Source organism: Alligator mississippiensis, chromosome 1 (genome assembly GCF_030867095.1).
Source record: "Alligator mississippiensis isolate rAllMis1 chromosome 1, rAllMis1, whole genome shotgun sequence".
Classification (NCBI taxonomy): Eukaryota; Metazoa; Chordata; order Crocodylia; family Alligatoridae; genus Alligator; species Alligator mississippiensis.
Genome location: NC_081824.1, coordinates 192,687,429 through 192,703,192, shown reverse-complemented (window position 1 = coordinate 192,703,192; position 15,764 = coordinate 192,687,429). Strand labels below are relative to the sequence as shown.

General features: G+C 44.1%; 1 protein-coding gene across 9 annotated transcripts in view; it reads right to left on the bottom strand.

The window, feature by feature from the left end:
* LOC132245644 (uncharacterized) overlaps window positions 1–15,764 on the bottom strand; it is a 241,338-nt gene that overhangs the window by 117,523 nt on the left and 108,051 nt on the right. For 6 of the 9 annotated variants that reach the window (XM_059718336.1, XM_059718349.1, XM_059718344.1 and 3 more), the window contains exons 5-6: window positions 11,854–11,979; window positions 8,189–8,237 (exon numbers count right to left, since the gene is read on the bottom strand). In XM_059718336.1, coding sequence (XP_059574319.1) covers window positions 8,189–8,237; window positions 11,854–11,979 — 175 coding nt within the window. Of the gene's footprint in view, window positions 1–8,188; window positions 8,238–11,853; window positions 11,980–12,137; window positions 12,206–15,764 lie in introns of all 9 variants that reach the window. The other 3 variants (XR_009457378.1, XM_059718354.1, XM_059718341.1) reach the window with 2 other exon arrangements.

The window sequence follows — 15,764 nt, the reverse complement described above, 5'->3', positions numbered from 1 at the left end:
CCAAGATGAGGGTTTTTTTCTTCATGTTGAATGGGGGAAAAACCTCATCTTGGGTTCAAGTAAATATAATCACACACTTAGGAGCATTTCTGAATCAGAACATAGGTTGCCTTAGGTATGCAGGGATCCTACTCCGACACGCTGTAATTACAGCACATCAAAGCAGACTCAAATAATCAGGTCTGCTGGAGCATGGTAATTAGTTCTCTCAAGCCAACCTCCACATCTATGTATTCAGCACCATGCACTTCAAAATGGCAGTGGGAGTACTTTAACTAAAGCTCCACCATTTTGAAGCACGGGATGCTGAATAAAGGAGATGCTGTGGGCACTTTAATTAAAGTGCCCCACCACCACCACTGGAACATATGTAAAGACACCCTAACTGACCACAAATCAGAATGAGTGAATGGACTGTCACTCTGGGCATAGACAGATCTAGGATTTTGAAATAGGGGGTGCAGATGGTGTGGCACATCATCACATAACACAGCACATACTTTACTCCAGTTAAAGAGAAGCTAGAAACTTTACTAAAATGGTAGGGAGTTAGCACTATATTAGTTAGTTTACAATCAAAGCAAAAGACAAATATAATTATTGGAATGTGTACTAATTGGCTAGAGAATATATAAAGATTTTAAAAACACAAGAAATTAAACAAAAACAATCAAAGGATATTATATTATTAGTCTTGTAGTCATTATAGTTACATGTAAATCTCTTGTTCAGATTCATAAAACAAAATCTAGCCTTCTTCAGGATCTTGACAGTGTCTCCAATACTGTACTGTCAGTCATTTCTTCGCCTGAGTTAATGTTACCACACCTCAGTTAATGTTTTTAGTTAGAGCTAAAAACAGTCTACAAAGCTGTAAAATAGAAGAGAGACATTACCAGGAATGGCTAACAAACAGCAACATTGCAGAAGAAAGGATAGTTTGAAGAGTGAAACATCAAAATCATTAAAAAGGATAGAGTCATCAACACCTGTGGAGAGAGATTAGCAGGAATCAGGGAGATGATAATGAGCCAGAAAGTCAATTGACTCTCTCAGTACTATATGGATAGAAATGCTGCTGACCCTCCAAGATAATTCATTTTAAAGTTTGGGTGGAGCTGGAATGAAAGGGGAGAGTAGCTATACTGCTGCACCCCCCTTGGATCCTTCCCTGGCTTCAGGGTCTTCAGTGTGACCTGAAACATCCCTTATGTATTACAGATGTTGGTTTTTCATTGTAACTTCATATGGCAATGGTCAGTTTTCTGGGTTTTTGCTCCTGACAACTTAAACTTAGGTTTAATACTCATCTACTTCATTCAGGGATACATTAGCAGAGTGGTTTAAACAACTCCAGGATTCAAACACTCCAGGGTTCAAACACTGCTTTTGGTGCATGCCAAAGGTTGTAACTGGTCAACCTAATCATTTGCACTAGGAAATCAAAGGTCCCTGTGTGCTAATGAGTATGAAAACTAGCCCTGTGGAATACTAGGCTCAGTAGCTTCTTTTGGTATTTTATTGTTCAGTTTACTTCTCAGCTTTACCCATTGCACTCTTACACATTTTATTATTTTACTATATTTTCCATTATACACAGTTTATTTGTCTCTGAAATAACACCCTTACTATATACAGCTATCTTACATACATTTCTGGTACCCTCAAGTTATATAACTACATTTTTAGTTTGTCTTTTTTGTGATTGTGAAGGAGAAGTTAGACCATTTTAGACGAGCAGTTTTGAAACTGACAGACCTTGACAAGGAATCTGATCATATTAGCCTCTGAAATCTGCAGGAAAATTCCAGCCTACTTCTATGGTTGAACAGTATTAGCAAAGGCATGTGTTGACCTGGTGTAAGTTTTTGGCTACATTTATCATTATATTAACCAACCAGCTCCTCCACTCCACTCCCAGTATCCTGGGAAGAGTATAAAAATATTAATCGCACATGCAGGATAAAATCAGGTAGGCCAAAGCTCAATTGGAGTTGCAGCTAGCAAGGGACAAGAAAGGTAACAAGGAGGTTTTCTATAAATATGTCAGCAACAAGAGGAAGGTCAGGGTCCCTTACTGAATGGGGGAAGCAACCTGGTGACAGATGATGAGGAAAAGACTGAAGTACTCAATGCCTTTTTTACCTTGGGCATCACAGGCAAGATCAGCTCCCAGACTACTACACCAGGCAATGTAGTTTTGAGCAGCCCTCAGTGGTGAAAGGACATATTAGGGATGATTTAGAAAAGTTGGATGTGTATAAGTCCATGGGGCAGGATGAAATGCATCTGAGGGTGCTAAGCGATTTGGCTGATGTGATTGCAGAGCTGCTGACCATTATCTTTGAAAACTCATGGAAATTGGGGAGGTCCCAGACTACTGGAAAAGGGCACATATAGTGCCCATCTTTAAGAAAGACAAGAAAAAGAATACAGGGAACTACAGACCAGTCAGTCTCACCTTAGTCCCTGGAAAAATCAAGGAGCAGGTCCTCATGGAATCCACTTATAAGCACTTGGAGGAGAAGAAAGTGATCAGGAACAGTCAGTATGGATTCACCGAGGCCAAGTCATGCCTGACCAACTTGATTGCCTCCTATGATGAGATGACTAGATTTATGGATGCAGGAAAAGCAGTGGACATGATATACCTTGACTTTAGCAAGGCTTTTAATATGGTCTCCCACAGCATTCTTGCAAACAAGTTAAGGAAGTATGGGCTGGATGAATGGACTGTAAGGTGGATAGAAAGCTGGATGGATCATTGGGCTCATTGGGTAGTGATCAATGGCTTAATGTCTTGCTGGCAGCCAGTATCAAGTGGAGCACCCCAGGGGTCAAACCTAGGGCCAGTTTTGTTTGATATCTAATATCTTCACCAGTGACCTGGAAGATGGCATACAGTGCACCCTCAGCAAGTTTGCAGATGACACCAAGCTGAGGGAAGTAGAAGATACACAACAGTTCTGCAGAAAGGGACCTCGGGGTTACAGTGGACAATATGCTAGATAAGTGCCCATGTTGCCAAGAAGGCTAATGGGATACTGGGCTGCATTAGTAGAAGCACTGCCAGCAGATTGAGGGAAGTAATTCTTCCTCTCTATTCAGCACTGGTGAGGCCATACCTGGAGTACTGTGTCCAGTTTTGGGCCTCCCCACTATAGAAAGGATATGGGAAGTTGGAGAGCGTCCAGTAGAGGGCTCAACAAAGCCTTGGCTGGAATGATGTAGTCAGAGATGGTCGTGCTTTGAGCAGGGGGTTGAACTAGATGACCTCCTGAGGTCCCTTCCAACCCTCATTTTCTATGATTCTGTGATTCTATCCCCTGCACCTTGTTGAAGTGGTATAACTGATAGACCTTTGACCCTTGGCAGCAGACTCTTACCTGATAGGGTTTAAACCCTGGGGTTCAGGAATTGGAGGCAGGGCACCTCGAAACTTCAGCAGTGTGAAACAGAATAAAGGCTACACACTGTTACCAGGAGAGGTGTCACCACCAACACAACAGCCTGGTCAATCCAACTCAGCATACAACCCCACAAATGTATGTGCCCAACAACAATGCAAAGCCCTTAATTCCACAGCAACTACAGGGGCAGAGAAGGGTTACCTGGCTGTTGGTGGTTTAACTCCCTCCCCCCCCCCCCCGCCCCCGAAGCAGCATATTCCATTGGGAGTAAAGTGAGGCAGATAAACGGACTCCTGATTTCTCTCTATTCCACACAGCTGGAGCATTCAGGGCCTCTGTTTCCATTCCAGGGTCCTCCTTTACTAAGTACCCAGGCTTATGCTATGGTTATCCAGCCTTGTTTGAACTTTATTAATAATACATATGGTACTATTATTTAGGAGTTTGTGCTACATTTGAAGTTCAGACATTAAGTTGTTTTTGAATAATTTTCTAGCAAGAAGAATGGGTGACTTAAAAGTGAGGAAAACATTTGCTCCCAGGTTTTTCTAATTCAAAACTGGCTGAATAGATTTCATTCATATTATCCAAGACGTGTCTAAGAACTGTATACATTACTAAAAAAGAAGGGTTTCAATTGGAAATGGCTCCTCAACCTTAACTGTAGAGTTTACTACATAGGCATGCTATAATCATCTAGTTAAATAGGTAAAATTAAGGAAAAGTGTGGGGTAAACTGCTCTGGGACATATGGCCAACCATACTGTGTGAAGTGGGATATAGAAAAGAAATAATCACTGTAACTTACATTTTTATGGTACCTTTCATCATCAAGAGTCTCAAAATGCTTTGCAGACTAAACATGACAGTCCAGATTCTGATTTAAGTTATACTGGTGTAAATATGGAGTGACTTCACTGAAGTTATTAAAGCTGCTCAGTTTACAAAGATGAAATTGAGATCAAAGGTTTGGTTCTATTGTATGTACATAGTAATAAGTTTCATTTGTGCTTTGGTTTAATTCAAACAAGTATAATTGGTGGCAAATTTATTTCCTAGCATGAGAGATGGAGAACTGATAAGTCTGGTACTTAAATATATGTGACAACAAATAAAAAAAGGAAATCAGTAACAAAGCTTTAAGCATTTATCTAAATATGCCTTCTGGTTAATGGAAAACAGCTAAGCATTCATAAAAACGTGAAATATGACTGTATTAATTCAAATTAATAGCAACATGTATACATTCAGCTACAGAATTATCTTCTATTCACACATCCTGGTCAGGGGATGAGCTGTTTAATACATCTTTTGATTTTTGAAAATGAAATTTTCTCAGTCCCAGACCATCAACATAGTGCCATAGCTCTGTTCTACAGCTCTGTCACCACAACCACAATGGGACCGGAAGAACAGTCCAACTTTTAGAAGCAGGAGATCAACCCTCACTACCAAAGTCTTCTATGTTGGCTTCTAGAACAGCAAAGCACATTCTCAGGCTCTGGGCTAGAGACAGATATTACACTTAAACCAGTATAAGTGATTGGAAGCACATTTAAACCTATAACAGAACAGAAGTTCAGCACACACAAATCAGTTTCGAAATGGCTGAACCTGATTTAAGATAAACCTGGTAGATGTAGTATCACACCTAACTAATTTAGATTAAACTGGTCTGAGGGAAGTCAAGGAAGTGTCCATCTTGGCTCCTCTCACACCCCCCCCATCCCCCCACCAGCTCCAGGCTTTGTCCTGGCCCAGCCCTACATAGGCCCTGAGGGGTCCGTGTTGGCTCCCTACACCTCACCTCTGCCTGCTGCAGCCATAGTCAAGGCTGAGCAGAGAGGCTGTGGTCTGACAGAGCTGAAGCCTCAGTTCCCTCCCACACCCAGCTCCAGCTTCCCCCATGCCACCCCAACCCAGCTACCAAACTTGCCAGGACCTGCTTTACAAGCCTAGTGCAGTGTGGGGAGGATCCACAGTGACAACAAGGGATTGGGGGCATGTGCCCTGCAGGCAATCACAAGCTCAGGTAGGCTCAGCTGCCCTCAGCAACATCTGGCAGGCAGGGAGGTGTACAGGAGCGCCCCCAACTTCTGGTCTTGGCCAATGCAGGCATCTGTTTCCTCCCTCCCACAGAAGGAGACATGCGTTCTGTTCTCTCCCGATCCAATCTACACAGTTTAGAGAAACCCACACAGATTGAATCAATTCCACCTCTGCCTTTTTGACTGTCTGTACTTAGCCCTAAAGACAAACTGTTTCCTACCTATGGTCCCACACAATGGCTCTTCTTTCTGACCCTCATCCAAGGCCCCCTAAAGCCTGTGGGAATTTTCCTATTGACTTCAGGGGGCTCTTGGTCATCATCTCTCTGCACAACACACCTAAAGCTCTTTTTGTCTCTCTGTAAAGGGAAAGCTGACAGTCCACTTTCACGTCTCACACAAACACATGCTCAACCAAGGTAAAGACCAGGGGTCAAAGATCTTTCATGAAAAGGAACTGTCACAACCCAAAGTTGTGATTTTTTGTTTATGTGTGCTTCAGCGCTGCTAAATTATGTTCCCGCTAAATTACAGCTTCCTTGCACGGTGGAGTTCTCTGCTGCAGAAGAGAACCCCGGTGCAACGGAGAATTTCCCGCCAATTTGTAGCTTTCTTTGCATGGTGCATTTCTTTTGCATCTCAGAAATGCACGGTGCAAAGGAGTTCCCGCCATTTGTATGAAGATTCGTGCCACATTATTGGCCGATTCTAATATATGCACACGTGGCGGCTAGCGATTGGCTTGCTAGCCGTATAAAGAGCTTGGGTGGCTTCCGCCCAAGTTGGAGAGAAATCAGCTAGAGAGCGTGAGGATCTCTAAGCGCTGTGGATCCTTACGGACCCAACGCATTTCTTAAGAAGGCAACAGAGGTCTAAACAGCCTCTGGCCTCTCCCCGTCGCCGAGCGCAATCCTAGACGTATTCCTTTCCTATATACTAAGGATTCGAACCCACAGAGCTTTAACAACTCCGGGGCCAGAGAACCGAACCGAACCCATGGAGCTTCGACAACTCCGTGGGAAAGAAATTACCGAACCCGCGGAGCCTTAACAACTCCGGGGCCAAAGAACTGAATTTGTCGTAGTCCTCCAACGAGGATTTAAGTGGAGCTGCACCTGGAAACTGTCCAGCCTACACCGTGACCATCTTGGGTGTAAGTAAATAATCTTTAAATCAACCATTACGCCTCTGTGACTAATTCTAGCCCGTGCGTGCCTTGCCGCCGTACGGTCCTCTCCGGCCCCGCGTGCGCAAAGACGGGCCCGGCTCGCCCCCGGCCCGCACAGGAACATCCCCACTTTGTCTGCTTTTGCACAAATTGTACTCTTCCTAATCCAAATGTGTGTCAGCAAATAACTTAAAACTTCCCAGGAGGGTATTTATCTGAGCTCAGGTCAGTAGGAGTGGCTTTAGAACTTAAACTGCTGGTATGTAAAGAGCAACAAACTATGTAGTTTATTTGAGCAGTGAGGTCCGAAAATAAGCATGAAACTTGAGGAAAAAGTTGTAAAAAGTTCACTTTGAATGATGAACATTAAACTATGTACTGTTATTTAAATAAACAAAGTTTATGCTCACCATTGATCAAAACTGAAAAAGTCTTCTTGTATTTCTGGGCTTCTGATTTCAGGCAACCAACAGTCACAACAAGGTCAAATCATTATCTGTTGAGTTTGTCAGGTCTTAAATATCTAATACACATCTCTTCTAGATGTCATGTAAAATAACAAAACCCAAGTTTGGGACCTGACAAGATCATTGTAATGATGGATGGTATCTCTTTTCATTAAAAAATTATTTGCATCCACCCCAAAAGGAATTAATCAGCTGATATACAGTGGAGAATTGTCTGTAGTGCAATCACACATGTATTGCAATAAATTAGATGTTTAAGGCTTATCAAATAAAAAATCCTGAAAAAAAGACTGAGAATTTATATTATATTATAAATTGCATGTAAACTCCACTGGGAATTGTTAACATAGACTAAACTAATATTAATAGCTAAAGATAATTATTTTTTCATCCTTGTCTATTAAAATGTGATTTCCTTTATACTGACCTACGAAGACCACCCAAGACCAGCCCAGTAAATGAATCGGGTCTTGGTTATTTGAAAGAGCCCCAAATGATAGAGATTGGTGCCTGTCTTTTCTCTACTTGGATCTTATGTACTCAGCCTAACCCAAATCAGATCAAAAGTTGCCTTGAAGAGACAGCAAATCTATTTTATTTTTGGAAATGAATCCAGATGATAGCTGGATCACCGACAACATCTCCTTTCCACTCAACATGCCAATAATTTCTAAACTGGGAGTCAGAGATTCATCAGCACTGCTCTTGTTCAGGGCCAAATCCTGGCCCCACTATATCAGAATGTGTTTTGCCATTGTTTCAATGATGTCAGTCTGTCACCCAGATGGTTTGGACAGCCTGTGATCAAATCCACTAATAGGACAGAATTGGGACTTATGTAAAGTGAACAAGCCCTTGCCTTTACACATAGGTTCCAGAAAATGATGAGTGCATCTGGGCAGTCTGTTCACCATTGTATCACCATTTTTTTACTCTAGAAGGGCACCATTTGGTGAGATTACATGTTCTCATTGTAATATACTGTACATTACTCAGGATTCTTTCTTGGTGAAACACCTGGATCTAGAGAAAGAAGCATAAAGACAGGAAGTCAGGAGACCTTGAGTTCTAATGCCAGCTGTGCTGTTGATTTACCTTGTGGCCTTGGGCAACCCACTTTAGATCTTTGGTTCCATTTCTCCATCTGCAAAACAAAAATAATAAAATTTACCTAACAACTTGCCTCAGAGGGCTGTTGACATGTTTATGTCACTGGGTTTTCCATAAAGCTCATCATCCTAGCTAGTAAGTGAATACGTAATGCACTATAGGAATACAAAGTACTATTCTGACAATGATTATGTGATCACATCTTCTGACATTAGCATGCCACAGGGGCCAGGGAACTTTTTCTTCCTTTAACTTCTGAATACCAACCAGGCATGCTGTATTTAGAAAAAAAAAAAATCTAAATCAACCCATTTGGGAAATATCAAAATCTATTTTTCATGTCCCACATTACTTGCAATGACAATTTGGCCAAGGGAAAAACTGAACACATAAGGTTTGTGTTTCCTTTTCATATGTAGCAAAGGCATAAATATTTTTTTCACTTTTGTATTAGCCCAGAAAAAGCCTGATTGTGTGGGACATGGTGAAAGGCAGCATCACATAAGGTGGATCACAACTCATTTGTCTTTCAAACCTTTTCATCTGAAAGATGAAAAGTAGATGAGACATCCATGCTGCGGAATCTTGTTCTCTTGTCATTATTAAAATCATATGGTGCTTTTTGCAAAAGAAAGGGAATTAGTGTTGGTGCCATATTAAAATTACAGTATAAGGAATTACCTTACATCCTGCCTAAAATTCCTATTTACATGCATTCTTCCTATTCTGTACGAAACTGATGCCTTATGTTGTTTAATGCCACTAAATAGCAGCACCAGTTCAGTGGCGGATAAAGAAATTCTTCACATAGGTAAGTTGTAAAGCATTTCAAGTGTTCTGCTTGATCAAAGGGTCAAATTGTATCTTAAATAATGTCATCTCTCTCCTACTAGCACATAGGTCAGCACAGAATGTTTGAATATGGAATATATCACATGGCACAGAGAAATAAACCGCATTCTCTAGTCGAAGTGTTTTACTGCAAAGGTTTGTCTTAGTGAGAAAGACCTTACGAGCATTAATCATTTATGTGAGCACCAGTTATTTTACTTCAATCATTATGGACTAGGCAATGCATTGTGGGCCTATAGGAAGGTTGAAGCCATCCATTGCATCAAATTACTCAGAGCTGAGGCTAAATCTGAGCTCTGTCTAAGTGTTATAAAACTAACATTTTGCATCTTCAGCCTGAGCGTGAAAGGTGCAAGTCCTACCACAGCCTGAAAATTAAATGTAGTCCAAATGAACCTTTTAAGAGTGGCTTTAAAAAGTGAGAAAGAGACTGAGAGGTCCTGATAGAAGTCCAGAAAAGTAATAATGCTTCTGTAGTTAAGAAAGAGTAGTAAATATTAAAGGGCCCTTAGCAACAAAGCATCTGGTCAGGTTCAATACAACCCTGAAACTGAGTCCTGATAAAGAAGCACTGCACTGAGGGATTACTCTTACTTTTAGCCTTAGCAGGAGAAACAGAACTCTACCATGTCCTTATCTGGCATTCCCTTCCCCAAAGTGTCCCTTCAAATGTGGGAGAGGGTGTGGCTGAAGTAGGACCCGATTCTGCCAGCTTTGTTATGAAAATTCTGTCCCATCTCTGCTACTTGCAACCAGAACTTAGCCCACTTGTTCTGCTTGAATGGCATGCCATCAGAAAAAAATTGCTTTCCATATTTCTTGTGTCAGAAATAAATGGCAGAGCACTACTTTGTTTTTATATACTTAAGAAAGTCTCTAAATCAGTAAGAGCCATTACCAACCCTGCATGACCACATATGGGCTTAACTTGAGATGTGGTTTTGCCAGGAAAGCTCTAACTGAAATATATGGGCCTTGCAGGAGCTCAGCATTTCTGGAAATCAGACCCTAATAGTATGTAATGTTGACGTCTTTTGTGACCAAACAGTCAACCAGTACTGAGGGCCTTACGGGTTGAATTTTGTTACAGGAAGAAACTGGTGGCAATCAGGTATTTCCCTGATGCAAGCTCATTTATTTCCAAAGAATATACACAAAATCCTGGGTCCCTGAACAAAGCAGAAGCCAACAGCAGCAAGCAGTCTCCTTTCCTGGAGACAAAATCTGTCTCTCAGAGAGTCCTGTGTCCCCCAAAAAAGTACTATCTCAGCTTCCTGCAGGGCTACAGTACCACCACTTTTCTTTTCTGCTGACTTTCTGTATCTTTAACAGAGATGCATACAGCTGTAACCAATCAAATGCTTAGTCTGAGCATTTGCAACTGCTCCCAGAGAAACCTCTTAGCCCATACAATTTAGCTTTTGATCATCCTTGCCATACAACTCATTGCCTTGGGTGGTAACTTCCCATTGTTTCATTTATTGCTGTTTAAAGTGCATTTAATTACTCTTTCCATTTCCCTGAATAAAATGTGGTGAGTTCACCCCATGACTGTAACCAAGCTTTTTATTAATCTATTGACAATAGACATGTTTCATGGCAGCTCTTAGCCTTCCAGCATAACTATAGCTCAAACAGTGAAGAGAGTGTGGCAGCATGCACACACACAAATTACCATTCTGTTTTAAGAAGGGTTTTAGAGTACTCCACTCTCTTCACCATTGCTTTCCTTCCACCACTTTCTTCCCAACAAACAATCTTTAAAACATTCAGAAATGCAGATGTGTATATATTACTCTTGCTAAGAATTGCATTTAGGAGATCTCTGGTGCCAGGCTGTATGTAAACATTGATCTCAAGGGAGCTGGTTATTTAAAGAACCAGCCAGTGTAGTTGCTACTGCCACAACCAGTTATAATTGCTTCAGTTCACAGTTGCAAAAGTGAATTATTCATACTGCTAGATAACATTAGTCAAAGACAGATAGATGGACAGATATAGAAGAAAAGCAGATAGACAAATGGCATTTTGTTCTGCAAAGAATTTTAAATATTTGAAGAGAATACACTAATAGACATGAAAACACTAGGAGCATTTTATGAATAACCAGAATATTATCTAAGAAAAAGTGCAAAAGGAACAAGCCTCAAAAGGTTAAATAGCCAACAGCACAGTAAAAGTCCTTATTTTCCTTAGAGCATAGATAATTCTACTGCCCTGCTTTACCATCACCGTGCTAGTTTGTCTGTCCAGAACCTATTTTACTTTTAGATCCAACAGTTGTCTTAGGATATGTCTATATAGAATAGTTAGCACAGAGTAAGCTAGAATGTGAAGTTATAAGCACACTAGCTACAAGCATGTGGACACTTTTAGTGAACACTAAAGGCATGTCTACACTGATGTACAAGGTCTGTCTTGACAGTCAGTCTCAATCAACCCAAGACCAGTGAGCCAACCTACCCCATCTATATCATACCTAATAGCCTGCAGCCAAGCTGTCTACATGGCACTGCTTAGAAGCAAAGCCCTTCTAGGAATCAAACTCTAAAATACTTGTGCCTCCTTTCAGCCTCACCTCTACTTACAGGCAGTAGAGAAAGAAAATGGGGTGTAGAAGGGCCAGCAGTCAAGAACAATAAATTAGCCAATTTCCTGTGTTCGAGGCCTGCAATGCCCAGGAAAATTCCAAATATACTGCAGAAAGCAGTGAACAACAGGCAGTGAGGACCATAGCCAAACTCATAACTGGTAGCTCAGCAGAGAATTCAGTGTGTGGAAACACACGACACACTTACCGCAGTGTGGCATCCAGGCAGCTGGTATGCAGGAAAATTGGCAGCACCCCACAGCCAGAAGGGGTTCTGCAGAGTGGTTTGGCCCTGGAGAGCTCCTGGGATAAATGATGCTCCTTGGCAGTAGCTCTGGAGAGGAAGAAAAAAGAGATCGCCGGAAGTGATGCCTGGGACCGTCCCCGCAGCCAGAGCAGAACCAGCATGTCACTGGAGCTAGCTGCCAGGCAAGGCTGCTAAAGCCCAGACTGCAGCAGGAACTCCCCCATGGAGTCTGGGAACTCACCTACCTGTGGCACCAGAGCCAGGAATCCTTCCGGACAGGAGGCCCTGGAGGATGCCACAGATGGCCAGAAACCTATGGAGTATCATCATGGCAGGTGCAATTGATGAGATGAAAGACATGGGCCAGACCAAACACCCACTCACACACCATGATGCTGACAGGTACTCTAAGGGCAGCCAGGATGGAAGGAGAACAGTTCAGGAGTGCCCTGCAGGACTCACCAGCAGAGAGCACCCATCTGGTACCCCTTTGGCTCTGTACACCATGTGTGAGCAAGTACAGACTCAGAAATCCCTGCAAGGGCTGCAGCAGCTTCACAGGGCCCAAGTGAGTGTGAGGGAATGTATCATGAAGTATTGTGGTACATGGCCAGGTACCAACAAGCCAGGGCGTATCTGCAAAGCACATCCCACTATGCTCAGCACACTAAAGTGAAGTGGCTAGAGGTGGGTAGCATTGTTGACCTGCTCACCTGTGCTGTTCAATCCCTTTTTGTTCCATTATTGTTAAGTTATATATTCATCAAGGTGAGGAGGCCTAAGCAGACGCCTGCAGAGAACCATGTGGTGGGAGAGCTGCCTGTTCCAGAGCTGATCAAGACTGAAGCAGACACACTTGAGTGGAAAGGGGTGGGGTGCAGGGAAGGAGGAGCCCCACAGAAGAAGTAGCAGCTTAGGTGCCTGGGGTCAAAAGTTAAAAAAAAACTGAGTAGCACCTCCACGTAACCTCAAATAACATCAAGTTGTGGCAAGCGAATAGGCCCCAAGGTGGCACCCAGGTAGGCAGGGCATGCTAACAGCAACACTGCAAGCATGGGCCAGACACATAGCATTAATCTGTATTGCTGTTTGTTGCAGAGCACTGAGGTGCCCTGCTCCTAAAGAGGGGAAAACTGCTAGGGAAAGAGCCCTAGCAGTGAATAAGGAGCCCAGCTGGGGGTTGCCAGGGCCACTGGAGCTAGCAAGAGATCGCACCTGCCAGCGGTCAGCTGATTGAAAGGGGCAGGGCCTGGCTCCCTTATAAACCCTAGAGGCTGAGGCCAGAAGCAGTTCCCTACCAGCAGCCAAGGAGGAGGGAGCTCTCAGCCATGTTACAGAGGAGAAGCCTGATGCAAGAACAATGTTTTACTCTCCTGCAAGATGAAGAAACCCCAGTAGGCTTGAGCGTGATTATAGCCGGGCGGCTTCTGTTTGTATTATAGCCCAGGGGCTTGTGTTTGTGTTGCTGTTTGTGACTGGTGGTTTGGGTGAGGCTATTAGGGGTTGGAGGAGGCCTCATAGAGGACCCACAGCAGTGTGGGAACCCCAGCGCCAGCAAGGGCATAGCATTCGGGGTGCACAGACCCCAGCCCCAGAGAGGGGCTGCTGAGAGGCCCCAGAGAAGGGGGCATTGCTGAGAAGCCCCAGTGCAGACGTGGTGAGCCCAGAGAGAGGGCAGCATTACGGAGGAGCCCCAGAGAAGGGGGTGTTGCTAAGAAGCCCCAGTGCAGGCATGGCAAGCCCCGGAGAAAGGGGCAGCATTGTGGCGAGCCCCAGGGAAGGGGACAGCATGTGACAAGGCCCAGGGAGAGGGCAGCATTGTGGAAGAGCCCCGAGAGAGGGCAGCATTACTGAGAAGGCCCCAAGAGAGGGTGGCATTACTGAGAAGGCACCAGAGAGAGGGCAGCATTACTGAGAAGGCCCCTGAGAGAGGGCGGCACTACTGAGAAGGCCCCTGAGAGAGGGCGGCATTACCGAGAAGGCCCCAGAGGAGGGCGCCATTACCGAGAAGGCCCCTGAGAGAGGGCGGCATTACTGAGAAGGCCCTGCAGAGGGGGCAGCATTACGGAAGAGCCCCAGGAGAAGGGGGCTGCGCTTGAGAAGCCCCAGGAAAGGGGGCAGCATTGTGGAGAAGCGCCAGAGAGAAGGCGCAGAGAGAAACAGGGCCACGGAGAGCCCAAGCACCAGAGAGAGGGTGTAGACCCAGAACGAACAACGTCTATTCCAGCTGCAAGGCTTGGACATCATAAAGGGGCAGTTGGAGCCATGTATAGCCCATAAGGCTAGGGTGCCCCGAAACACCCACGATAGAACGGGGACCACAAAGGGGTCCAGGAGCCCACAGGGCTTGGAGTACAGCTGAACCATGTCTGAGAAGACGTGAAGGCAGCCTCCCTAACAGATTTGAACACCAAAGACGTGGCGGTCGAGAATTTGAGGATGCCCTTGGACCAACTTGGCATGGGAAGGGGACCTTGAGGAGATCACAGCCCTCCTGCAGGACCCTGCCGTGACACTGTTGGAGATTAATTAAGGCATTCACAGTGTAGATGGTAGGCAGATACTGGCTAAAGGTCAACCTTCAGCTCAACTGGGAATAGGAAATATCATTATAAATATAGCCTATGCCCAAGCTGGTGTATTCTGTTACTTCTAGCCACGGACATATGAATGGATTAAACCATCAGAAAGCAAGTTACTTGGATTTAAAATAGGATGGAACCACATGACACAACTCCTTGAAATAATCCTTCACCAGACTGGGGCCAACCTTTCTGATAGACATGCCTGAAGGTAAGCTCTGCCCATAACTGTCTGATCTCCTTCTCCTGCCCAATCCATTGCTCCACTCTCTTCTGTCTGCCCTATCAGCTGCTGTTCTCTCTGCTAGAATTGTCTCATGTCATACAAAGCAGCTACACATGCTACTTGTAGCATGAGTGCCTCAGGATGGCCATTTCTGCCTCAGCATTTGCAAAATTGTACTTTCATTGCTTTTTCATTACATGGAGCAAGGTCATGACCTCTGAAGTTGGAACTACCTGTAGAAGCAATAAAGGGATCAGCAGCCCGCTTCCCTCTCTTCACCAGCAATCTCCCACCTATCTGCCTGTGACAGCACTACTTAAAGAGCAAGATGGAATGTATTACAGCCCCATTCACACAAGAAGCACAGCTGAAGTACCTCCCTCACAAAGTAGCTGGGGCTCATGCCATCTCATCACCCTTGTGGACTGTAAGTAAGCCATTGCAGCTCGGGTCTGCCAGCAGAGTAAAGCAGATTCCCCTTCCCTGAAATTCTGCTACTTAACATGTGTGCTGGGTGGTAGACAGAAATAAGATTTACCAACAAGAAGATCTTCCAAGACTAAGAGGAGGCTCTGTAACCCATACATGGCTCTGGAACCCACACACTGGAGGTGGGAGGGAGAGTTCAGAGTTGACCTTTGAGTCCCTAGAAATCGCTTACTTTTTATTTTTGTTATCTTTGTTACCTTCCAAGGTTGGTACTTGCAGCTCCCAGACTCTCAAGGGTGCAGGAAATAACAACAGCTGACTGATAGCTAATGTGAAGGACTAAAAGACACAGAGCAAGGAGGAGATACTGAGCACGCTGGTCAACTCTAAGCATCCAACGTAGCGGAATGACACTAGGACTACTGCGAGGAGATGGTGGACAGAATGACAGAGAAGACCCTGAGGCAGCCAAATGAGAGTCTGGACCTAATGAAATGCAACACACGTTTGAGCAGAGGTCGTAGCATGACATACTGGCAAAATGATCTATGTTGTTGGCATCCAAGACTATGGCCTGAACTGCTAATCTCTTTGCCAGCCAACACCACCAGATCTGCCTCTGGTACCACAACCTC